Source organism: Nannobrachium achirus (genome assembly GCF_963921795.1).
Source record: "Nannobrachium achirus genome assembly, chromosome: 10".
Classification (NCBI taxonomy): Eukaryota; Metazoa; Chordata; class Actinopteri; order Myctophiformes; family Myctophidae; genus Nannobrachium; species Nannobrachium achirus.
In genome coordinates, this window is record NC_137819.1 from 33,805,810 (window position 1) to 33,831,533 (window position 25,724).

A 25,724-nucleotide genomic window follows, 5' to 3' on the forward strand; every position below is an offset into this window, starting at 1 on the left:
CATTGTTAAGCAGTATGGTTATTGCAATTGGTGACTGATGAGTTTAATTAACTGGCAAACAAATGTCCAGATGGAGCCAGTCCAGTCCAGTACAGACGGTAAACATCCTAAATGTTTACCTTTGGGCTTGCTTGCTCTCCTTATGTATTCATGGCTTCACAATGTTTACTTGTGTGTTAAACACACTTCATGCTAACTCATTGCTGAGTGCAACTGTGAAGAGATTTCTGTAGCCCATTTTAATAGCAGGTTTATAACATGTGGCAGTAGTTTAGAATTTACAATCATAGTTGGAAAATATGCTGGTTTGAAGACATACTCAATCATTGAAATGGTGACTATGGAGTAGTCACAGATGTTATTGCTAGAAGATACAATAGACCCTTTTCACAGTAGAGTAGGAAAATGGGGCTTGTGTGTTGGATAATACTAACAATTGCTTTTTGTTTGTTTGCGTGGACCACCGTAGATCAAAGACCAACTCTTTTCACATTTTGTTGTTGCATGTTTCTCACCGGATTGGCAGCAAGCCCAGGAGACGCATCAGCTATGAGACATTACTCCCTTGGTGAGCATTTACCACCACCACAGTCTCACTATAGCAACCATAAAATACGCATGAAGATGCACAAGTTATTACTGAGAGGAAAATACAAAGGAGAACACTGATGCATGTAAAAGGGCTAGTATTGTTCCTGTTTTTATAGGTATGGAACTGCTGAATATTAGATTTGACTTATAGATTATTTCTGTCTAATAACTCCTGCCTGTTTAACACAGTCTAAATGAAACCGTGTCTGTTAATACCAAGTTGACTATACCACCGATGACCAAAACCTGCATTTTAAAACAAAATGCCATATAGAATAACTCCAAAAGTTGTATTAAAATCTTTATTCTGCAAAAGGGCCAGCATCTGTACATTGGCAACAGAAGAAAGAACGTGGCGGTTAAATTACTTTCACAATTATTGTTTAGAGTAGTTCTGGAAACATAAAAAAAAAAAAAAAAAAAAAGAAGGGATGAGTATGAGAGCCCCTCTCAGCAGTTCTCAATCTATGGCGGCATTGGTCCTCTCATGGGAACACGAGGTGGACCTCCAGGGGGTCTCGGTGGCATGGGGGGCCCTCTCTGGAAGCCAAATGGAGGGGGGCGTGGAGGGCCACTGGCATAGCCAGGTGGAGGCATGGGTGGAGGTGGGCCTCTCATACCCGGATGCATGGGATGACCTAGTGAATGCAAGAAAAAAAGAATCACAATTAGGGCTGTCACAATTACACAATTTAAGTTAGCGATTAATTGTCATACCCTACCGGTCCAGGCGCATACCACATAGACTCTGATGCATGTCAGCATGTCGCGGGTTCGAGTCCGGATCCCAACGACCTTTGCTGCGTGTCACTCCCCATCTCTCTCCCCATTTCCTGTCAGTCTACTGTCCTATCAATAAAGGCATAAAAGCCCGGGGCGCCCGCTGGCCTACTGGTCCGGGCACGTGCCGTTTGGGCATTGCCACATGGGCAAGGATGCCTGGCGGCAGCGCCGGTTCGTTTCCCGATCCGGACGATCTTTGCCACGTGACGCTCCCCGTCTCTCCCCCAGTTTCCTGTCAGTCTACTGTCCTATCAATAAAGGCATAAAAGCCCCAAAAAGCTAATCTTGCCATAGAACAATGGAACATTTTTATTTTTGTTTTCCTTTGTAAACGAAAAGTGCACAGGTCAGATATATATCAAATAACTTAAGTATACAAAGAAATAGATATTTAATAATTTTATACATAAAATCTACAGATTGCAGAGATCTACAAGCTTACTACGCGTCACCCATTTCAGCTTTTCTTTATTTGTATTTATCCATTGCCATATCCAATTATCCAGTAGTTTATAGATTATACTTTAAAATAAAGAATGTCATCTGTAACCAATAATCAATCTGTTATTGCATCAATGTTCCTGTAAACCAAGTCCAACAAAGTCCTTCTGGTACTTTCAATTCATGGAGGCACAGACATAACAGCACACACTGCCGCGTTTTGGCGTCAAACCTTCCTCAGTGTGTAACACACTTAGGAAGGCTTGGTGACTGGAGGCACTTTTATGACTTATAGGTATTACTTTTCAATCTTTATTGTTCAGGTATGTTTTACCAACATTTTAGCACAGCTAAAGACTCTCTAGACTGCAATAATAAATGACTTCAGGGGAAAAGGTACCAGTGAGTCATATATACAGCTAATGACACTCATCAAGTCCAATCACTGACACTGAGTACCTTTTTTAATATTTAAACTATCTGGAGGGAATGATACAATGACAATTAGTATGTGATTGTGATTGCTTTCCTAACAGCCTCAGGTGAAACGATGCCATCCGGAGAGAGCTTTGCAGTATTTGTTTTTGCCATTATATTGGATGAAATACCCAAACAAGCCTCAGAAGAAGCATGCAAACAGAAGCCAAACAATAAACAAGTCATTTGGTTGAAGCATGGTTTCATAATAGAAGAGTGGCATTTCTCCAGTATACTACACACGACACAAACACAGCTTTGACACAGTGATGACAATTTTCTAATTACAAAAAGAAACACTTTTTTGTTGATAAGTAAATGAAATGGTTTTTGACTGCGCTGAATTTGAAGCAAGTGGAGTAGAGTTCGCACAGATATGCTGCCCTCACACCTACGTTGCACCGCCCATCCGACCAATATGACTCTGGGGGCTTTGTCATAGTACCCGTTGTACCCATCTCATCTGTGTGCCTTTTGTGCCTATATATGGAAATATCTGCATCTGTCAGTCCCAGTGCATTGTAATATACAGCATTATACTTTCAGTAAGGTTTAGAGTTTTGTGTTTAATAATTGGAAATTGCTTTTTGTGTACATTAAAATAACTAGTAAGACGTTCAGGGCGAGGTTGCGCCATGTCTTGGCCATCTGGCCAGTGACGTATATCAGACCAGTTACCCATATATGGAGACCCCTGGTACCCATCCATGTACTGTATATGGAGATATGCTGTGAGAGCCCAAATACATGCTTACTCAGTTTTTTGTCATGTGAAAGCCCTATGATGTCATACATCATCTGATATCATACTCTTTTATGCCCATACATGGAGATCCATGTCTGTAGACCAGCCACACAGATATGGGCTGTCTTGGCCATATATGGATTCTGTTAGTGTGGTATGTGGCCGATGTGGCCTCCATATATGGGCATTCCCATATGAAGTCCTGTTAGATATGGGCTTAATATTGATGACATCAGGGAACTCCATATATGGGCATAAAGGGATTAGTGTGATATCACAGTGAAGCCAGAGTTTGATGTCAGAGCGGCAAACCCATTCTGTTAGAGTGGTTCCCCTGACATCACAGTGACATCAGGGCATGATGTCAGAGTTGAAACCCATAGACCGTAAAAATGTGTACACGTCCGGACGGACGTACACGGACAAGCTGTGACGGTTCTGATAGTAAAACTGTGACCTATGGTCACAACAATAATAACAATAGAAAGGCCTAACCACAATCATGAGTCACATTAGCCATGACTATAAACCCTATATTAAGCAAACTATTTAATGTTATTATAACCTGATAGAATGTTTTCTGCATTTACCCTGACAAACAATAACTATCTGAGATTCACTGAGAGTATAGCAGTACTTACCCATCGGGGGACCATGGCCATATGGTCCTCTGGGTGGCATGCCCATCTGCGGGTGACCGTGTGGGGGCATGCCAGGCGGTGGTGGTGCCCGGTGCTGGTGCTGGTTAGGACCTGGCGGAGCAGGGGGCGGTACCATTCCAGGAGGTCCATGCCCATGAGGTGGCATGCCCATCGGAGGCATTCCTGTGGGATACAAACAATGACGGACTCCAGAACTTGCTTTGTGTGACAGGCACTGAGAGTTATCATTTCACAATGGCTGTTCAATCCAATCCTGTGTGGTTGGGTAGCCTATAGTGGCACTTCTTTATATTAAGCAAAAATGGCAGATAAAGGTGTAGAAAATACAACAACAACAACAAAAATAAAAGTACACATTCCCACCCCATACAGCATTTTACACAGCACAAAGCAAAATATTGCATTGTGTGCTTGAAGGGTTAAATTTAAACGACTTACTAAATTGGGGAAACCAAGGTGGAATAATATTTTACATTTAATCCCAAAATCAATGTGTCAAATTGAAGAGTCTTTGTGCAGGGAGCGTGTCGCTGTTACTACATGTCATCTTTTCGACACCCGACTAACCCTCACCCTAACCTCCGTGGAGTGAGTCGCTAACCCTCCGGTCGAAATGATGGTCGTTCGAAAGAGCGCGATTTTCCCTTTTGTGCAGGAGTCGGGACTCTGATCTGTGCTGGAGAAGAACATCAGGTAAAAGCCGATATTGGGAGCGTTCTTACCTGGGTGCATACCGCCCGGTGGGAAGGGAGGAGGTCCAGGTGGAGGCCCTGAACCAGCAGCGTTTGGTTGCTGTCCCCCTGGGTTTGGGGGCATGGTCATCCCTGGCGGCATCCCTGGGGGCATCGATCCTGGGGGAGGTACAGGAGGAAAGGCTCCAGGTGGCGGCATGCCTGGGGGAGAGGGTAAACCGTGTTACAGTACTTCTCAATTTGGGCTGTTTATTAGAGCACACTGTAAGCCAATATGATGCACATGCATTTATGAAAGAACATTTCATGCTCTTCTGTTATATCATATGTGGTTAGTAACTACTAGTCTATACCAGGCGATGCACGCCGTTTTGGACAGTGATTTAATCGTATTGGCATGTAGTGTGTGACAACACGGTCATTTACGACCCGATGTGGAATCCACGTTACCCCCCTAAGTTGATCAGCTAAAAGAGGGAATAACTAGGTGTTCATTGGAGATACAGGTTGAGTTAAAACACTTCTAGGATCAGTGGGACCAAAACTTGAAAAAGAGGAGCAATCCGAGCACTCAAAAAAGAGGAGAGGACGGGCAAAAACCAAAAACGTTAAAAAGTCAACATGTTTTGACCCACTGGTCTTCATCAAGGCATACAGTACATATGTACTGTTGTTTCCTGTTGAGATTGGCACATTTCACACAGGTTTATATTTTCATCTCACTCACGTCACTTTGTCTGCTGACCTCACTCAGCAACAAAATAAACAGAAAATAAACAAAAATAAAACAATGCACAGGAGGCAAGCAGTGATCACCCCATGATGTGCACAGCAATGTAGTTTCAAATGCACTACATTGCAGGCGCTTTTTGAGAGTGAAAAAATAAAGAAGACACTTTTGACATGTGTGATCTGGGCAGCTTGCCCCGGGAAATGTGTCAAGCTCAATAGGGAACAACGGTATATGCCCTAGCCTGATGAAGACCAGTGGGTCGAAACATGTTGGCTTTTTAACCTTTTTGTAATGAATAAAGTTCCTTGATTTTACGCCTGTCCTCTCCTGTTTTTATTTTGGAGTGCTTAGATCGCTCCTCTCTTTTTATGAGAAGTTGATGTTTAGGCAGTTTCAGCTAAGCAATGTGTGCAATAATAACAACGTGGATTCAAACAGTTGTCAATGTGCGTGGTGTGCTAGCGTTTCCTTCAAATGTAATCGGATAAACAAGTTGTATTTGTCAGTTCCCAAATCATGTTGGGTTTCAAGCTTTATGCAGGACATAATAACTGAAGCATCATCTTAGTTCAGGCAGATGCAGAAGTCAAGCACCCATTAGCGTTTCATTCCCACTGCACTACTACAGTGCATAATAAGCAACTCCTCATACAATCATAAACTGACAGCTCACACTCCTCTTGTGATATAGGTCAGGCCATTTGTGCTGCCATTGTCTCGGCAAACTCTCTCCCACACCCCAAACATCTCCTGCTATTACAGCATCTCAGAGTTGCTGTGGTTTATGCAATTATATCATATATTGTATGTTTATCATGTGGGGGTTTTAGTGCCCCAAGCTCCCTCATATACTCGCCAAGATTTATTGGGAAGCATCGCCAAGTGCAGAAGAGAATGCACAGCATTTATTGCAATAAATGGTTTTAAATGAGATGTAGGCCAAGCTTCGTGTCCTGTGAAACTTGGCCGAAGTGACCCTGGGCGTAGAACAAACTTTGGGCGCTTTGTGCAAAGATGTAGGCCTGATGGGCTCAAAGCTTGGCCAATGTGACCCTGGGCGTACAACTTTGGACAAAAGGACAAAGCCAGATGTTGGAGCTTTGCTCCTTCCAGGAGCACTGCTCAACAACTAACAACAAACCTACACAATGTTTGAAGTTAAAATGAAGAATTTAGAAGAGAAAATTGAGAGGAAATGTACAACAGAGATATTGCAAACAAACTCAATAGCCAGCTTAGGGGTGGGCGATATGGTGATAATTATCGTTGAGACGATACAATGTCTCCATGATATGCCTTTTCAGAGATATTGTATAATTGTGATACAATTGAGGGAGCCTTGTAAAAAATCCTGTTTAATCGTTAATACAGAGATTCATTGCAGAATTCAATTTAAACCTACATTTTGGTCTAAATCAGTAGTTCTCAAACTTTAAAATGTCAAGGTCTCCACTTAACTCTGACAGTATACAAATCCATTTGGTTTCATTTGTATACTAGTGTCAGAGTTACTTACTTGTCTTGTAAAGTTCAATTTAGACCACACAAAAGGAACCCAGACTCTAGTTTCAAGTAACTTGAAAAATAACCATAAAAACCAACGTGAAAAAGAATTGTGATAAAATCGTGTATCGGGATACAGCTTGGGAAAATATCGCCCACCCCTAAGCCAGCTTAAGCACAATGGTTTGGCCCTACCTGGCATGGGCATCCCTGCTCCCAGTGTGGTAAGGATTGGTGTTGGTGCACTAGGTGGTGGTGGTGCATCTGCAAACAGCTGGTGGGGTCTGTCAGCCTGGGAGAGCGGGTTCTGGGCTGCCAGGAGGCGCTCAGCCGCTGAGCCATGCCTTTCGCCTTTAGAATCTTTCTTGAACGCGTAAGACACCGTGATGGGCCTGTTGCAGAGGTACTGGCCATTCATAGCCTCAATGGCCGCATCTGATGCATCAAAACTGGCAAAATTGATGAAGGCGTACCCCTTTGAGTTACCAGTGTCTGGGTCACGCATGATTTTCGGTGTCTGAAGGATTACGCCGAAGGCACTGAATGTATCGTAGAGCAGCTTCTCGTCAATCTCTGGATCCAGATTACCGATGAAGATGTTAGCTCCCACATCCAGGTTTTTGTTGTGCGCAGAAGCCTTATTGACTCGAATGGGTTTGCCATACAGTTTGATCATGTTCATAATTTTTATGGCATAGTCAGCATCCTCTTCACTGAGGAACTCCACAAATCCATAGCCTAGGAGAGAAAATGGTTATTTGGTCAAAAGTGTTATTTTACCACAAGAGATACAGGATTACTTAGAAAGTTATATTTCACAGTAACACTGCAGCACAGGAGTCAAGATACACTATTACAAGCCATTACAGTTCCACTGTAATGTTGCGCTTTCCTTCCATGTGTTTGTGGCAGTTATACTTTGTTGTTAACCCTCCCAAGATTTGATCCAAGGCGATCAAACATCTTACATCTGTCAAAAAACAAAGTGCACCCACGCATGCAAACTTTTTTATTTTTTTTATTTCCAGAAAAGTTACTTCTCGAGTTCTCGTAGAATGAATAGTGAAAATAGCCAGCCTACAATCTCATGAGCATGTCACAACATGTTGTGACTGTGAGCTTGTAGATCTGCTAGTTGGATTGATAACAAATGGAGAACATACAGGCAGAGACAGTGGATGAAAACAAGTAGTGATTTTGGCGCTGCTACCTCCAAACCCCCTGCCCCCCCAAGAGGGTTTGGAGTTGGAACCACTGATTTCTACCAAAATACCACTGATTTCTACCAAAATACCACTGATTTCTACCAAAATACTACCAAACGGAAAACACTCAGGACCAAACCAGATAATAAGAAAACAAAAAGAAAGCTACCTAACATACTGGAAAGAGACAACCCAAAACCAAAGCAAAATGGAAAGCTATCTAGCTCTAAAAAGAGAATATACATTAGCAGAATATCTGAGCACAGTAAAAGACCCAAAACTTAGGAAAGCCTTGACTAGGTAGGTACAGACTCAGCGAACACAGCCTTGCAATAGAGAAAGGCAGACACAGACAGACCCCTCTCCCTAGGGAAGATAGGCTATGCGCCCACCCACTGCACACAAAATGTGTTAGAAACAGAGCTACACTTTCTAACCACCTGCCCACTATACCAAGACATCAGACACATACTTCCCACAGATTACACACACCCAAAGTGAATTTGAAAACTCGACCAATGATGAAAAACTCCCATACCTACTGGGAGAAATACAACAATGCGCGAACACAGCAGCAAGATGTGTGGACTGTTGCGACAAAAGAAGGCTAGAAACACAATCACCCTAAGGACTACAAACCATGGATTGACATCTAGACCTACTGCACATACAGTATGAAACAGAGCTGATACTTTTAAATGCATTTTTAGGAAAATAATGCTGCTATTTGTACCCTGTATATAAAATGTCACAATGCGACATAGCTCTGCCCCCTCCAACTGTATATATGTTCCCCATTTCCAAATGTTTTTATTGTATTTGTGATACTTGCTTTGGCAATGTAAACGTACCACCGGTATGTTTTCTCATGCCAATAAAGCTCCTTTGAATTGAATTGAATTGGATTTCAGTATACATCAATATACTGTATACTGTACTGCAATGGTAATCTTAAACCCAATCCCCAGACTAAAAGAACAATAACCAATAATACTCACCCTGATGTTGACCAGTAACTCTGTCTTTGGGCATGTGTGTGTTGACCACTGGGCCAGCTTGCAGGAAAAGTTCCCATAGTAGTGGCTCTGACACTTTCTCATCTAAACCACCCACGTACACTGTGGCGTCTGTTGTGGAGCAAAAATGAAACAACACATTTACAGTTATGGCTGCCAGCCAGGCAGGGGTTGAGAGACCCCTGCAGCCATACACTCTTGGGGGTTGATGGGAATATATATGTAACACAGCAAGTAACAAAAACAAAACTAGCCGGCAGTTTCATGCTGGTGCTTTCAAAACTCAAGCTGATGTTAGCTTTAATAGCTTAGCAATAGCATGCTATTACACAGAGTTCATTCATACAAAGAAGGCCTACAGTACGACTCTTCATTATTTAAACAAAACATAATAAGTCACAGTTTACAAGAATATTAACGACACTAACAATTAATAGTAATTATGTATAGTAAATCGCTATATAAGTATTATTAAGTTGTAAGCTAAATAACCAGGAACAGGCGAGCTCCATGTGAAACGTTACTCCATGGCTTATCACACAGCTACTATCAAGGCTCTCTCTCTCAGTAAAACTAGGCACGCTGTCTGTAAAGTCGGTAAAAAGGACTTAACGAGCGTGTGGTCTGCAAACAAAACAATGTGAGGCAAAACAAGAAATTCCACAAAGACAGTTATTTGTTAAATATTACCTTGATTTCGCTCAGAAATTGGTCCCGCCGCCATGTTGAATGAACGCAGAGCGAGCGTCCGTCCCACAATGAGTTTATGCCCCGCCTCTTCCGCTATTCCTTTTTTTTCCTACTGTAATATTCAAATATTTGGACATAATATAATTTTGCCAGTGGTGTAAATAATTACATCTGTACATTTATTTATGTACTGTACTTAATTTGAGCTACATTTACTTTACTGAAGATTGACAGTTTTCAGTAGTTTTACTTCTACTCCACTACATCTCAGACCTACTTTTACTCCATTAGTTAGGAAACTTTACTTACTTTGTAGATTTTTATTATTTTCAAAACATAACCTATGTTTCATATTCCTCGATTCATATGGCTACAAAGAACCTGAAGAAATATAGAATACTAACATAATTTACATGACAAACACTTCTAATGGCTGCTTTATTAAATGTGGAATAGGAAAAGAACACACCTCTTGATCACAAGATGGGTTGTATCACACAAAATGTTTTTTTTTACTTGTTTTTATTATAAAATAACACTGTATAAAACTCATATAAACCAAAATATTGGTGAATAAATCATGCATCATTGAAAGCCAAAGATTTGTATAAAATGGACAGTAACAAGAAAAAATATATAAGCGTACAAATGCTTGTTTAACATTGTATAAAAAGCAAAGACGTAACAGATAATGGTAATAAAGGGATAACATGAAAAATGTTTATAATAACAGGGAGTAAATGGATTAAAAAGTTGTATTACAATCGTTCAAGAAAAATGTGCAGACAAAAGAAAATCTCTTACTTCTTGGCAAGATACAACCTACTGTGTAGCTTCTTAATCACATGTTTCTGTTTAAATGTCACATATCGGTCTGGATCAGGGTCTCTTTGAAGAGGCAGCTTGGGTGTGCGGATAGTAGTAGACTAGAGCACTGTAACTGGGTCAATAATCTGAACAGGGCCTTTGCCTATGCTTATCACATCCATTTGAGGAACGCTACTCTCGGCTTTCATCAGAGACTGTTTAAAGCAGAGGAAATATTATTGGTCCAAACAAAAAAATAAATTCAGATAAGTCAGGTCCATTAACTACTAAATTCTAAATAGTTAGCAAGTCACTCTGACATGAGGTTGGCTAAAGGTTCAATTTTCAACATATTTTGGCAGGCTATTAAACTCTTTTAGCACTACTCTGGCGATCTGTGAGGTGTGTAACTATAAGTTACAATAACAGTATTACGTTAATTAGTGGCAACATTGTGTCCTTTAAACTGGGTATGGCATTACACTTTTATAAACATATTTCTATTGGTATAAAACATTTTTACAAGCTTTTTTGTGAAATGATAAAAACAATTAAAACTCCAAAGTAATTTAAATAAGGAATGTAACGTCATCTAATGCAATTTACTAATGCCACATTTAAAGTCAGTACGTAGACTACAATATAGCAACATTTTTCAATGATTATGACAAAATATGTATGAATGCAGAGTAAAATTGTGATATATATATACTTTTGAGTTGTTCAATAATGTACATAACCATAGCCCAAAAGAATGAACAAGCCTGTGAAAAAACAGCCCCAAATCTTTTTGTTGACTGGCCCCTAAACACTGTACTGTAAAGGGTAGCTAACTCAGGCAGCACTTGAGGGTGTAAAACCTTGAATGACATCTCTTACTGAGCTTGAGACAGTGTACTGAGAGCCCATTTCCAAGGTAGTTTGTATAAAACCTTGAGCCAATATTTTGCTTACTAGCAATTATTAAAAAAAGGCACATCACCCAAGGAAAGAACAGCAATGTGGTGATAACATCTGACTACAATCATAATTGTTAGCTGCTTACAGTCACCTCCTCAATGTGCAATGAGCTGCTACCACCCAGCATTTCACAAGCACTTAGCTATCATTCATCAATATATGATATTTGCCTCCAACTCATAAAACTCTTGGCCAGATTTCCGTTTTTAGCAGAACCACGTCATGACGTTCAATTACAAAACACAACCACTACTAGACAATACCTTCATGAGTGCAATACTGCAAGAAATACAATCAGAAATTAAAAGCTAGGATATCAGATTTAAATGAACAAAAATCATATTATGGTCCTCCGACTTACTAACGTATTGTGTCCCATAGACTGAACAAATTTCTTCATATATCTCAATTACCCAAAGTCCAAACTATAAATGTGCTGTTTGCGTGGACAGCTTAAGATAAACTTGCACCAGCACTGCAAAAAAATCCTTAATGAATCTCAGTAACTAAACCATAAATGCCTTTGCTTTTTGGGTGTACTATAAATTGACACCTACAGATCATCATTAATGTTAAAACGCATTTGCAAGTGATGTTTCTGTTCAAATCCCCGCCTACATTTAAGTTGACAACATTGATTCGTTCAAATTACACAAAAGAAACACACTGCTCTTTTATATTTGACCTCAGGACACTAACAGTGTCAGAATTGTAATACAGATTCTTGCGAAGAGACAACATTTATAAAACTTAAAGGCCCTTAGTTGGAATAATTGATAGTGTACATTATTCCCTCATATTGACCTAACATACATACTGTATAACACTTAAAACATAACTATATGCCTTCATACACACATGTATAAAAGAAAACATCTGGATGGTTCACTGCTTGACCTTTCGGATAACTGACTGTTTGCCAGAGTACAATCACTTAATACTTTTGCCTCAAGTCCCAAAAGCTACATTACAAGAGCCAATGATTGTGTTTACATACTATCTTATTCGTGACACCCTAGTATTCCACTCAATACATTTCAAGCCAACATTTTAAAATATTTAGAATAGCTCATGTGGCAATTATGAAACTCAAATATAATACACAGAAAATGTTTAGCCAGGAAACTGGTAGTTTAACATTTTCTACCCCTTACTATTGGTTACTGAAGCCAGATTCTGCTCATTCATAGATGCATAGATTTTTCTAATGACCTTAAATGGGAAATTAGCCAGTATAATTTGTATGTAAACACTCTTTTAGTTCACTGAGAAACACGTTAATATGATTTCAGAGTGATTGGATCAAAATATACCCTTTTGTTTTCGAGTAGGGATCATTCTAATCGGCTGGATTTGGCTTTTTTTATATAATGCCACATGCCCAGTACATTCACTGATGAAAGGCAGGCTTTTCTCTCTAGCTCGGCAATATAAAACATATTTGATTCGGTGCACTTTTAAAATAATGACACCGGATAAAACGTGTGAACATCCACCTGTTGTTATGCCAAGCATACTTACAGGAAACTAAAACCGAGCGCTATTGTCCTGTGATCACTAGGCACAAAGAGGTAAAACGGCTATAGCAGTAAGCTGAGGACTGATGTGCACAAAATAAGGCTTTGAATATCTGATCCTCCTAACATGAAGTAAGATATGAAACCCTAAAAACTCAAAGCTTTTAAGATATAAAAACCTAAAATACCCAAAGCTTTTAAGATACAAAACCTAAAAGCTGGGTCTGATCCCACCACCATAGTCATCATCATCATCATCATCAATACTGGTACCAGCAATCCTACAAAGCGTGAAGGTGTTTTTTTTTAAATCTTTATCTAGTGCGAGGGGAGCGTTGCGCTGTTGGCGGCATTGAGTTGGCCCACAGCTAACATCAGGATGTCTTTCTTCTCCTTGTGAAATCGCAGTTCTCTGCCGGCAAGCCTGGCGTCTTCTAGTTCTCGCTCTGTTGAGGCCAGCTCCTGGCCAATAGTACCTGCAACTCCTTGTTCTCGGTTTACCCAATCAGCAGCCATTTGGGTGCGCATGTCATCATCTAGAGCCCGATGGGAGTAATGAGCCAGCACCTCCTGAAGTTAATAAGTTAAATGAGAAACAGTGATATAATGTTATAAAATGTAAATTCACTAAAAAAGTAGCAAGTTGAATGAGTAAAATGGTGGTATAGTATGTGTCACGTGTAACGGTTACTATGCACTTCATGGTCATTCATGGTTGGTAACTCATCTATCAACACATGCGTTCACCCATTCATTAACAAACAAATAAACAAACACACACACGCGCACACACAGTACCTGTCGGGAACACTGTCGTTCTCTCATGGCCTTGAGGCTTCCATTCCAATGCAGCAGCTGAAAAACTGTCATCAGTTCCTGAAACAGAAACACAGTTACAGTAAATAGATAAGACCATGGATGTATGTATGTAAGTAAGTAAGTATACAGTGTTATGGCTCTGATAATCTTCCTTAAATTTCCTTTCTAGTCTTCTTAAAAAGGTACCAGTAATAAAAGATTCTTACATCTGGAAATACAAATAACTAATCATATGGAGGTTTTCTGGCAATTTCTTTAGATTAAAAGTTGGTACGAAAAATGCTGCTGAGCTATTGATATTGGATTAACTGAGAAACTAAAGCAATACAAAAATCAGCTGCTGTCTCTAAACATTCAAATGCATATCTTTACAGTGTATGTCATAACTTTCATCATAAGGATGATTTATACATTGTTGCATGACAGTGTTGTGCACAAAGAATAGCTGATCTCATAATGCTTCACATTGTGAAGCATTGTGAAGCGTCACATTGTGAGCTTGCATGCGAGTCATCATATGACTATCACACTCACACAGACACATTCCAGATTTACATACAGTATATAATATGCACCTGAAACTCCAGCATTGATTTTCCTTTGTTGGACTCGAGCATGAAGCGAAATGCCCCAATTCCCGTACTGGGGTTGTCTGCCTCTTCTCTGTTACCCTGTGTATAAACCAAGATGATTAATGTGTGTGTGCGCATGTGTGTGTGAGTGTGTGTGCATATGTGTGTGTGTGTGTGTGTGTGTGTGTGTGTGTGTGTGTGTGTGTGTGTGTGTGTGTGTGTGTAACATAGACACATATATTCTTTGGAGCATGTGTTTAGATGATGGGATGAAAACAACTTTCCTTAATAGCCTATGGATCATTCCAATTGGCTGGGACGGATTGGATTTGACATTTGCTTCTTTCAATCTTTTAACACCAAAACTCACTTTGAAGCAGGCCAGAGCCTCGCACACGCTCTTCTCAATGAAGTCATCTGTGATCCGACGGGAGGGATGTTCATTGAAAACAGAGTTCATCAGAGCGATCTTGGCAGCACTACGTCTTGCCTCTGCCTTGGTTGGACAGAACTATAAACAGTGAACAAATGTACGTATTAGCCTTCCAATTTCCCACAGAGCTTAGATATATAGCCAAATGCTTAAGTGATAGCAGTTGTTTACTTTATTCGTCTACTTTAGCCTTTTTGTCACCCCAATATAATCACAACACTGTTGCATCATATAATAAGCTTTAACCACCCTTCATGGATCAGTTGTTGAAAGTGTTAAGCCGTGCAGCACACAGTAACATCCAGTGTTCATTCTACTCCAAAAGGGTACAACAAATGGACCTGTAATTGTACTGTGTGATGACACAAAATATTCAGTTAACATAAAGACATGCCTGAACTCTCTCAGACTTTTTAAACAGTCAATAAACAAATGAACTACTTAATAAAGTACCTGGAAACTCCCAAAACAGCTGCCTCCTGGAAGGCTAACATAGCAAACGTATGGTGGGTTGTTGGATGGAACCATTTCGTAAACAACAAGAGCCCCGTTCCGGAGATCGGCCCCTCTGGTCAGTTTCATCTGCCAGAACTCCTGTAAGGCCTCCACCACATTAACTGTAGAACACACCGTGTGCACGCGCACACACACACACACACACACACACACACACACACACACACACACACACACACACACACACACACACACACACACACACACACACACACACACACACACACACACACACACACACACACACACACACACACACACACACACACACACACACACAGTTAAATTAACACTTCCTTACGTTTATTTGACATGTTTCCGCTCAAACTACAAAACTGGAAAGACAAGACAAGAGGGGGGGGGTCATCTAAAAACACTGTAAAATATGGATGTCTGGGTTTTTCCTGCTTGGAAAGTATTTAGGTGACTGCCTAGCAAAAAATCCCCTATCTGCTAAGCCAAAAAAGTGGGGGAGGAAAAGAAAAACGAAAAGGCCACTGACTGAAGCCTATATTTTATGTGTTTATGTTTATGCTGTGTGGATATATGACCCGTCTACTGCGCATAAAGAAAAAACAAAAGACAAAAGCAATTATAACAAACATCTCTGTCATAAACTATTATTTGTGGTGTGCATTGGCCTGCGGAGAGACAAGAGTGCTGTGGACTTTCTTCAACTCTGTCTGGCTCTCTTTGCCTCTAAGCTCTTCCTCACTCAGCTCTTACTGTTTGATGCAAACACAGACAGCCTGCTCTTTGCTCACACAGGTTCTGAAGACTGATTGGTATTGATAAGCCTTAGTATCACAGGCCCGAAGTCATCACTCACATGTCCTGGTTAAATTAAATTAAATTGCACTAAAATCACATAAGTATGCGTAGATCCCAAAGTATTTTGTACTGTCTTTTCAGTCCTTGTTAGAGTAGATTGGTTGTAAACAGAATCACGTAAATCAAAACATGTGACTTGACTGCGTCTTGAGACTTGACCATGCACCAAAAGACTCTAAGAAACAGCTCTGATTATAAGCAAGTAATGTGCATTTATTTAATCGTGTTGTGATAAAAATATGATTGTCAAATATCTGATAGCCACATTCTCACTGTGCTATTGGCCACTTCAAAACACTGGGTACATGGTGGTACCCAAATATTCTTTGTTTTTTGTTTTTTTTAATTCTAAGCCATGGCGTCATCTCTGTAAATTACCAGAACTTAATTATTTGAAGGTTTAGACTTTAGATGATTAGGATTTGATTTACAAGTGCAAAAATAACTAGAAAATATTGTTCCTTCGAAACAATTGTGGGCTTGCTTCAAGCCAGAAAACAATGGCTATAAAAGTACAAAATGTCAAGATCGCAGGCAGTGCTCTCTTTGACGTTACTGACGCAATCGGACGCTGCATGCATGATTTGAGGCATTTTGTTCCAAAAATGTGTTATGCAAAAGTTGACCCGCTGGTGGCGCTATAACAGGCCAATGTGAGAAGGGTGGCATCTGTTCCTTGACCTAGTGGGAATGTGCTTGCAAGATTTCACACACATCGCAGGCTGTGTTCATGATTTGAGGTGTTTTTGGCCACTTTATCGCTGCTTGCAGCTATATTTATTATTATTATTATTGTAAAAAGAATTGTGCACTTCATAGGCATGTTAGATAAAGGTCCTTAGGTTGAGTGTAGAATTTTTCTTGCAAATTGCTCAAAAATCCCAGGATAAAAACAGGTTTAAGCGTTTCACAAACTGCTCAAAATTATATTGCGCCCCCCCCTTTGGCCAATTGGGGTAAGATTGGTTTCAGTGATATTTGGACTAACCCTCTACAGTAGTTCATCATGAAAATTTGACTTTGCATGTATGTTTTAGGGGCAGAAGAATAATTTGCATAAATATTAATTGAATTATTAAAAAATAATGTTTCAATTTAAAAAGAATCCGATCAGACCGATCTTTAGATACCAGTCCAAAGTTTATTTAAGAAAGGTTCCATGCACGTGACGTGAAAATCCCAGGATAAAAACGTGTTTAAGCGTTTTACAAATTGCTCAAAATGGCGGAAAATCGAAGCGTGTAAGCAATTTGCATGTCTTTAAACGAAATGAGCCATGACTTATGCCTGTTTAAAATTTGAATTTTCAAACGATTCGTATAGCGCCCCCCTTTGGCCAATTGTAAGATTGGTTTCAGTTATATTTGGACTAACCCTATACATCTTTGCCAAATATGTCATGAACGTGTCACTTTGCATGTATGATTTAGAGGCAGAAGAATAATTTGCATAAAACCGCAATATTCATTGAATTATTAAAAAACAATTATTTAACGTACAAACTTCTCACCACATAGCCTGTGTAGATATAGGTTCAAATTTCATGTGAAAAAGGTTGACTTTTCTGTGTAAGTATGCAGGAATAGAAAAGTGCCAAAGTTTTGAGGAGAACTTGATATGGTATGGTATGCCTGGTAGATAAATAATGACAATATCTAAAATAAGGCTCCTGGTATTTATTTTTATAGCACACATTTGTAGAGGTGTAAAACATTATTTGGGTGTTTTACCTGTAGTTTTACCGGTAAAACACTCATCCACCCCCGCAGAGACCCAGGTTAAATTCCCGACAGCTAAATTCCCGACAGCCAGAGCTAAAAAAGCTCTGGCTTGGCCGGGCACTCCAATGAACACACTTTGGCAGTGTTGGCGGAGGGTTGGGAAGTTGGCAGGGGAACATGTCCTCACTGCACTAACAACTTGTTGGCTGAGGCACCTGTTCAATGGAGAGGGGGACCTGAGGGAGATAGTGAGTGAACCAATGTGCACGTCACGCTCTCCTGGTAAAAAATCTTTGCTGCCAGGTGAAAAAAGCGTCTTGTTACTCCATGTCTATGGGAGGAGACATGATATTTTACATCCTCTCCAGGCCAACAGTGGGTGGCTTGGCAGCAACATGGACCGCAGTACACACAGAGGGAATTGGTAATGACAAAATTGGGGAGATGGGGGAACGAAACAAGGACAACTGTAATTCGTACCACAGCTATGGAAGAAACACAAATGTTCAATTCCACGCCATGTTATAAGCCATGGTCAGCATTCAGAGTCCCAAAGTCTTCTGTCATAACTTTAGACTTACAACTTGGCTTGCAACATGCCCCAAAAGAGCCGTGATTTGACTTGAGAGACATGGTGTGAGTGTGACACCTGAACTGAGACTTGGATTTGCACCAAATGACTTGAAAACAGCTCTGGTTGTACTGGTTGCAGCCTAACTAAGATACTTATTTTTGTATAGGTAAACGGTAATTAGAATTGTATAGCATTTTTTATAAAAATGTAATAACAAAATCAGCATGTGGAAAATAAGATCACTGGTTAGGGGCCGACTCACTGTATGACGAAACAGTCTCCCTCCCATAGAAATCTAACTTAATTCACCCTCACTTCTCTTTCCCCCTCTCTCTCTGTCGACGAGGGAGCATAGGGTGTAACAAATTATTGACCGACTATATGGCATTGCTAAATTCCAATTCCACATCGCCTGTGTTTGTATATATCAACCGCACTAGTATTATATTACATCTGTGGTGATTTTCTTCCTTATCACACAATATGCAAAGTATGCATGCTTGTCACCTCATATAGGGCCAATATCTAACATTTATTATTATTATTGTGGGCTCGCCTAAAAGGCTAGCACACTTTAGATATTGTCATTATTGTGGGCTCGCCTGAAAGGCAATAACTTTTACGCTCTGACTTTTGATCTCTGACCTTTAGTTCTCCCACCATTTTGAATTATATGAAAAACAGTAAAAATCTATCTCCTCCTGGGATTTTTGCGTTACGGTACACACGAAACTTTCAACCAGACCTTTTTTAAAGTGAAACAATATTTTTTAACGCATTTACTGCCAGGGGCCACAAGGTGCCGCTAGAGTGTCAGACATTTCTGCATAGGCCTTCGCTCTAACTTCCGTCTACACAGGCAGTAGTTGCTTGGGCTTTCACTGCAAACACTGTTATGGATGAAGACCGGATCTGAAGCTATTTTAGCCGCCAAAAAACATTGTCGCTGCCCTGGGAACACAGTTCAGAGAAAAAGGTCTCTAAAGATGTGAGTTTGTATTGGAGTGGGAGGCGTGGTGCGGCGGCGTTGCCCGATAACGGGCCGATGTAAACAGAATCGCGGCCCGGGGCATGGATGGAAAATTTGACAGGGGCTTCGTTGAGGCCTCCGATTCATTAATTCATTTTATTAAATATCCCGGACTTGAGTTTTTTTGGGGGGGCTCTAAACTTTATTCTAAACCATTTTCAATGGAATAAATCGTCGGACGATCTAGAATCACTCGTTGGAAAGCGTAGGACGAGCCAGGACCACCCACATCTCAGGGTACATCTCACAAGCAGCTCAGGGTAAGTAAAATAGCAAAAAAAAACATTGTATTGGATTGAAAAAATCCCGAACTTGTCCGGGATAGGCACAAAAAGGGTTAATAATTCACTGAATATTGCAGTTTTATGCAAATGATTCTTTTGCCTCTAAATCATACATGCAAAGTTACACGTTCATGGCATTTGGCAAAGATGTAGAGGGTTAGTCCAAATATCACTGGAACCAATCTTATTCCAATTGGCCAAAGGGGGGCGATATACAAAGCGTTTGAAAATTCAAACTTCAAACGGGCATAAGTCATGACTCGTTTCGCTTGAAGACATGTAAGTTGCTTACACGTGTGCTTTGACTCAAGCGGAAGACATCCGTGTCTTTGTAAGCTCCGCCCTTAGATTTTTCGCCATTTTGAGCAGTTTGTAAAACGCTTAAACCCGCTTTTATTCTGGAATTCTCGCGTCACGTGCACAAAACTTTTTTTACATGAACTTTGGACCAATATCTAAAGATCTGTCAGATCGGATGCTTGAAACATGCTTTTTTAATAATTCAATGAATATTGCAGTTTTATGCAAATTATTCTTCTGCCTCTAAATCATACATGCAAATTAACATGTTCATGGCATTTGGCAAAGATGTAGAGGGTTAGTCCAAATATCACTAAAACCAATCTTACCCCAATTGGCCAAAGGGGGGCGCTATATCATTTTGAGCAGTTAGTGAAACGCTTAAACCCGTTTTTATTCTGGGATATATTTTTAGCAATTTGCATGAAACATTCTACGCACAATCTAAGGACCTTTATCTAACATGCCTATGAAGTGCACAAATAATAATAATAATAATAATAAATATAGCTGCAAGCAGCGATAAAGTGGCCAAAAACACCTCAAATCATGAACACAGCCTGCGATGTGCGTGAAATCTTGCAAGCACATTCCCACTAGGTCAAGGAACAGATGCCACCCTTCTCACATTGGCCTGTTATAGCGCCACCAGCGGGTCAACTTTAGCATAACACATTTTTGGAACAAAATGCATCAAATCATGCATGCAGCGTCCGATTGTGTCAATAACGTCAAAGAGAGCACTGCCTGCGATCTTGACATTTTGTACTTTTATAGCCATTGTTTTCTGGCTTGAAGCGAGCCCACAATTGTTTCGAAGGAACAATATTTTCTAGTTATTATTATCCTTATTCAGTGTGACCTCTTTTCACCACAAAGACCACGGAAGGACATTGCACAATAAGACTGTCCATCCATAGTCATAGATAGACAAATAGTAGTCCTACAGTAGGCCTGTACTATTGACCTGAATCTGAACAGTCATTGTTGTGATTTTTGGGGGCACAGCACACAGTGCACGACTCCAAAACATATTTTCTTAAACCACTGGACAAAAAATTATCAGACCACGAACCAGACAGCTTTATCACATTGACACGAAAAAGCACTCTATAGCTACAGTAACAAGTAGCCTACGTTTGCCCACCACTGTCCTAAATTATGCATAGGCTATGCATAACCATAATCGGTCAAACCAAACACCCAAATTACACTTGTGAATTCGTAGACTGTGTGTGTACTGTAGAGTGTGTGTAGACAGTCTACACACACACTCTACAGTACACAGTGTAGAGCAGTGGTTCCCAAACTTTTTTGCTCGAGACCCAAGAGAGAGAAAAACGTTTTCACGGGACCCAAACTAGTGAAAACAGCAGATCTATGACTACGAGCTTGTAGGTCGGCTATTTTCACTTCTGAAACATTTGTTTTCTAATATATGGACCTTCTTAGATTTTTTTCCTTTATTTCTTCATGACAGCACTGAAAAGAATCATAGAATTGTGTTTTATTCATGGAAAATTTAGCTTTTTGGGGGGAATGTTGTACAAATAATAGGAAACAAAAATCAAAGGCACCATAAAAATGTGTCCCCGACCCACAAATAGGTCCCGACCCACTGTTTGGGAACCAGTGGCGTTAGCCCTGAATACATGACTCTCATATACATGAGAGTCATGCTCGAACTTTAACATGAGGACCAGTGGGTAATCGAGCCCTCAACGGTTTGCGCTAGGAACGTCAGATTTCAAAAATAAAGTGCTTACCCAAGCCAACTCTGCTAACGATTTGACGCCGCACAACGTTCATTACACGCCGCTGCCGGATTGTTGAATAAAAAGCATTTTTGTCCGAAATTATTTTGCTTAACATAGGACTTCCGCCTCTAGTGGACAGTCGCGTCATCGCATCATCTCCGTTCACTACAATGATCAGCCGGAGATGACGCGACTGTCCACTAGAGGCGGAAGTCCTATGTTAAGCAAAATAATTTCGGACAAAAATGCTTTTTATTCAACAATCCGGCCGCGGCGTGTAATGAACGTTGTGCGGCGTCAAATCGTTAGCAGAGTTGGCTTGGGTAAGCACTTTATTTTTGAAATCTGACGTTCCTAGCTCAAACCGTTGAGGGCTCGATTACCCACTGGTCCTCATGTTAAAGTTCGAGCATGACTCTCATGTATATGAGAGTCATGTATTCAGGGCTACAGTGGCGTATACAACAAGCTGAAAACTGGCCTTGTGGTCCAAATTCCTGAACAGGCATTCCTGCAAGAAAAGAACTTGATACAGGTCAGCACAGCACATCTCCACATGAAAAGAACAAGACATTTGCCACCACACTACACACTGGACTGTACCTCTGCCATAGCCCTGTGTGTGTTTAGCGAAGCTCCGGACTACAGCCTCCACGGCTTCCTTCAGAACCGCCGGGTTCCCAGGGTTGTTCCCCGCACCGAGCCCCACGGAGCCGCCCAGAGAGCCCCCGTACAGGGTGTGGAACTGTAACGGAGGCGGCGGGGGCGGTGGTCCGGAGGACGCGCACAGCGAGGCCGGGGGAGGCAGCAGCGGTGCTATTGGGACCGTCACCCCGGGCCGGAGAGAGGAGCGCAGGGTCCCGGTCGATCCCATTCCCATGCCAAACCCGATCCCCGGCTGGAGCCTGTGGGAGCGGATATTATCATTGATAGATTCCATTGTCCCCGCGTAATGTCTTCAAGAACCTCCCCGGGATCCGGTTGAAAATGTTGCAGTGCGCTGCCGTGCGATTCAATCAAAAGTAGGCACTCCGCTATGCGTTTAAAAAGCAACTGAGGGATTGTAGACTTTCGACAAAGAGGGATGTCGACGAAACAAGCACTTATCCCGAGGTCTCTTCAAAACAGAGCTCCTCCGCTGTGCTCTCGTCTTCTCTCCTCTGGATTAGGCTGTTGGATTGTCAATCACGAAAAGGCGGAGAAGAAACCCGAGCCAGCGCCTCATGTCCAGCACACGCGGGTAGATGGCGCCATTGCGCTATACAGTATGCCCGCCTGTTGTACTGTAACTGTGTGTATATTATGTTAATGATGATGATCAGTAGGCCTAACAGCTTATGCTGAGAATAACGTCTTACTTGACCCCACTTCACCTAGGCACCCCACACACACACACACACACACACACACACACACACACACACACACACACACACACACACACACACACACACACACACACACAACCCACCCAGTGTTAAAAGCAGTGGTTCGGGGTGGCGGGCCCATTTGTTTGTGGACCCACATTAAATATCCTATTTCTAAATTTCTAAATTTTAATTACGAGTAGACGCCTCAGGGCGACACGCAACCTCGTCTTGGCCATCTGGCCAAAGGGATTTGGTTCCCCTGGCATCACAGGGATCTCCATATATGGCAATAACAGGGATTTGGTTCCCTTGACATCACAGTGATTAATATATTGGCATTCACAGATATGGGCTTAATATTGATGACATCAAGGATCTCCATATATGGGCATAACATTGATTTGGTTCCCCTGGCATCACAGGGATCTTCATATCTCCATATATGGGCATAAAGGCATTTGGTTCCCACTTCCCATGACATCACAGTGTGATGTCAGAGCGTGAGAGTCAATCAACAAAAAAGACAAGCAATACCCAGACAGACAGACTGACTCTCCCTTTTATGCCCATATATGGAGATCCCTGTGATGCCAGGGGAACAAATCCCTTTTATGCCCATATATGGAGATATGGAGATCCATGTGATGACAGGGGAACCAAATCCCTTTTATGCCCATATAGGGAGATCCCTGATGTCCACGTCACTGTATCATCGCTGTGACTCTGTGCCACACTGGCTAGATGGCCAAGACAGTGATGTGTCAGGGGAACCACAGTGTCAGGCGTTAGTTACCCTTCCATCTACGGACAAGCTGTGCCGGTTCTGACAGTAAACTGCGACCTACGTCGCAATTATTATTATTTAATATCATTTTAAAAGATGGGTCTTGTATCTAAAATTAAACCACTTGTTTTTATAGGCCTAAATACCCTTTCTAAGGCTAAAATGTGATTTATTTTTGTAACAATTTTCAAAATGATTTCATTATAATTTAAAAAATCCTAAGAAATTCCACGAATTTAAAAAGTAAAAAGAAAAAAAATGTAAGAAGTGGTGAAAATAGCATATCTACAAGCTCATGCGTCATGCGAAGCATAGTGAGTCTGCTATTTTAAAAAAATTGCAGATTGAAAACATTTTACTTTTTATAAAAGTAAAAAATTATACAATTTTATAAAACTAACTGTAGTTAGAAAAGGCAAAAAGGCAGGGCGCAAATACGGTCCTTATTTTAGATTTGACCAGTCAGATCATGTGTACATTGTGTAGAATCACACATGGGAAACTGGTGGCCCAGGGGCCACATGCGGCCCCCACCTTGTCTGAATGTGGCCCGTAGGTTGATATCTGCTATATTATTGATTTCAGCTGTTCCAAACATGCAATTCCTTCAGTCTATATTAGTAGCTTAGTATAAATGTTAGTCTTTTTTTATGTCCAACATATTTGTATTTAAGAACATAAAGTTAACTAAATGCATTTGAAATTAAATCAAAATGTTACATTTCAGGATTCCAATTCACAAATAAAAAATTATAATTCAGGATTCCAATTCAAAAGAAGCAAAAATAGCAGATCTACATCAATGATCAGAGTAGCCTATAGCTTATCCCGACTAAAAGATAATATCTGACTTCACCCCACTTAACCCAGGGCACAGCCTATAAAGTTCAATTTTAGAACACTAGGTTGTGCAAGGATGAAGTGAGGTAAAGTAACTGGGTCTAAAGTAAAACTAACTACATTCTGAAAGGGCAAGGTACAAATACAGTCCTTATAAATGTTACATGCTGTCAGATCACGTCAGATCACACGTTTTAGAAAGAAAGACAGAAAAAATAAAAACGTTATAGTGGTGTAATCAGTACCACTGTGATACAATGTCTGTCTCCCAAATGTTTACATTCTGTCAGGGACACACAGTGGATACAAGAGGACTCCCAGCTCCCTTTGCTAGTTGGCTTCATGGTAGAAGACATGCATAAAAACAATAGGAGGAGGCTCTCCTCAGGAGGAAGACCACTATAATGCAATAGCCTTCAAACAGCTATTTTACAACTTTTTGTTTAGGCAAATGAACAAAGATTCACACAAAAAAAAGAAAAGAAAAAGAAAACAGACTGCTATGATAACTCTTCCTCTGGCAGTAATGAATGAACAGAGGGTAACATCAATGGGTCCTGTTTAATTATACTTCTCTAGTGAGTGATGCCCATGGGCATACCAGAAGGAACACCTGACCTCGTCCCCCCCAATTCTGCTCAAATGTAGGTAAAAATTAATTCGACATGCAGCCACCAAAATGTGGAACGACCTACCAAAAGACATAAAGGTTCCCGACTCTCTACCCAAACTCAAAACTAACTGTCCTCAAAATACAAGTGAACATAATTTAACTCCTTGAACACCGTGATAGTATAGAATCCTCCCCACCCTTCCTTTCTCTGTAAATGTACCCTTTCTACTTTACTTAACTTTATTCCAATATGTGTTGTATTATATTTGTATTGTATTGTATGTATTACTGATTAATTGAGTACAATGTGCCACACTTGAAACTATCCCCCTAGGGTCTTTTGAGTTAATCATGTTAATAAAGTATTGAATCAGTCCTTTTGCAGCACTGATATCACTGCAGTGATGCTATACTCAGTCTCTTACACTGAGATTAGTGATCTCATATCTGTTAATCGT

The 25,724-nt window shown here is 40.7% G+C and overlaps 2 protein-coding genes across 2 annotated transcripts; both read right to left on the bottom strand.

Moving 5' to 3' along the window:
• Window positions 1-954: 954 nt before the first annotated feature.
• Window positions 955-9,595, bottom strand: sf3b4 (splicing factor 3b, subunit 4). The gene is made up of 6 exons (XM_080734558.1): window positions 9,539-9,595; window positions 8,831-8,959; window positions 6,823-7,365; window positions 4,422-4,592; window positions 3,679-3,861; window positions 955-1,229 (listed from the first exon to the last, which is right to left on the bottom strand). Exons 1-6 carry the CDS (start codon window positions 9,570-9,572, stop codon window positions 1,057-1,059), a joined length of 1,233 nt encoding a protein of 410 aa, XP_080590684.1. The 5' UTR covers window positions 9,573-9,595; the 3' UTR covers window positions 955-1,056.
• A 487-nt stretch (window positions 9,596-10,082) lies between these two features.
• On the bottom strand, window positions 10,083-22,779 carry lix1l (limb and CNS expressed 1 like). The gene is made up of 6 exons (XM_080734551.1): window positions 22,263-22,779; window positions 15,100-15,263; window positions 14,584-14,724; window positions 14,217-14,312; window positions 13,621-13,698; window positions 10,083-13,392 (listed from the first exon to the last, which is right to left on the bottom strand). The coding sequence occupies exons 1-6, from the start codon at window positions 22,597-22,599 to the stop codon at window positions 13,141-13,143; spliced, it is 1,068 nt and encodes a 355-aa protein (XP_080590677.1). The 5' UTR covers window positions 22,600-22,779; the 3' UTR covers window positions 10,083-13,140.
• Window positions 22,780-25,724: the final 2,945 nt, after the last annotated feature.

Excerpts from the sequence above, each read along its gene's own strand:
- sf3b4 (XM_080734558.1), bottom strand. The coding sequence starts at position 9,572 with ATGGCGGCGGGACCAATTTCTGAGCGAAATCAAG. Across the intron at positions 8,960-9,538 it reads AATTTCTGAGCGAAATCAAG|ACGCCACAGTGTACGTGGGT; the intron begins GTAATATTTAAC and ends GCTCCACAACAG. Across the intron at positions 7,366-8,830 it reads AGTTACTGGTCAACATCAGG|GCTATGGATTTGTGGAGTTC; the intron begins GTGAGTATTATT and ends TTTCTCTCCTAG.
- lix1l (XM_080734551.1), bottom strand. The coding sequence starts at position 22,599 with ATGGAATCTATCAATGATAATATCCGCTCCCACAGGCTCCAGCCGGGG. Across the intron at positions 13,699-14,216 it reads AATCAATGCTGGAGTTTCAG|GAACTGATGACAGTTTTTCA; the intron begins GTGCATATTATA and ends TTTCTGTTTCAG. Across the intron at positions 13,393-13,620 it reads AACGACAGTGTTCCCGACAG|GAGGTGCTGGCTCATTACTC; the intron begins GTACTGTGTGTG and ends TATTAACTTCAG.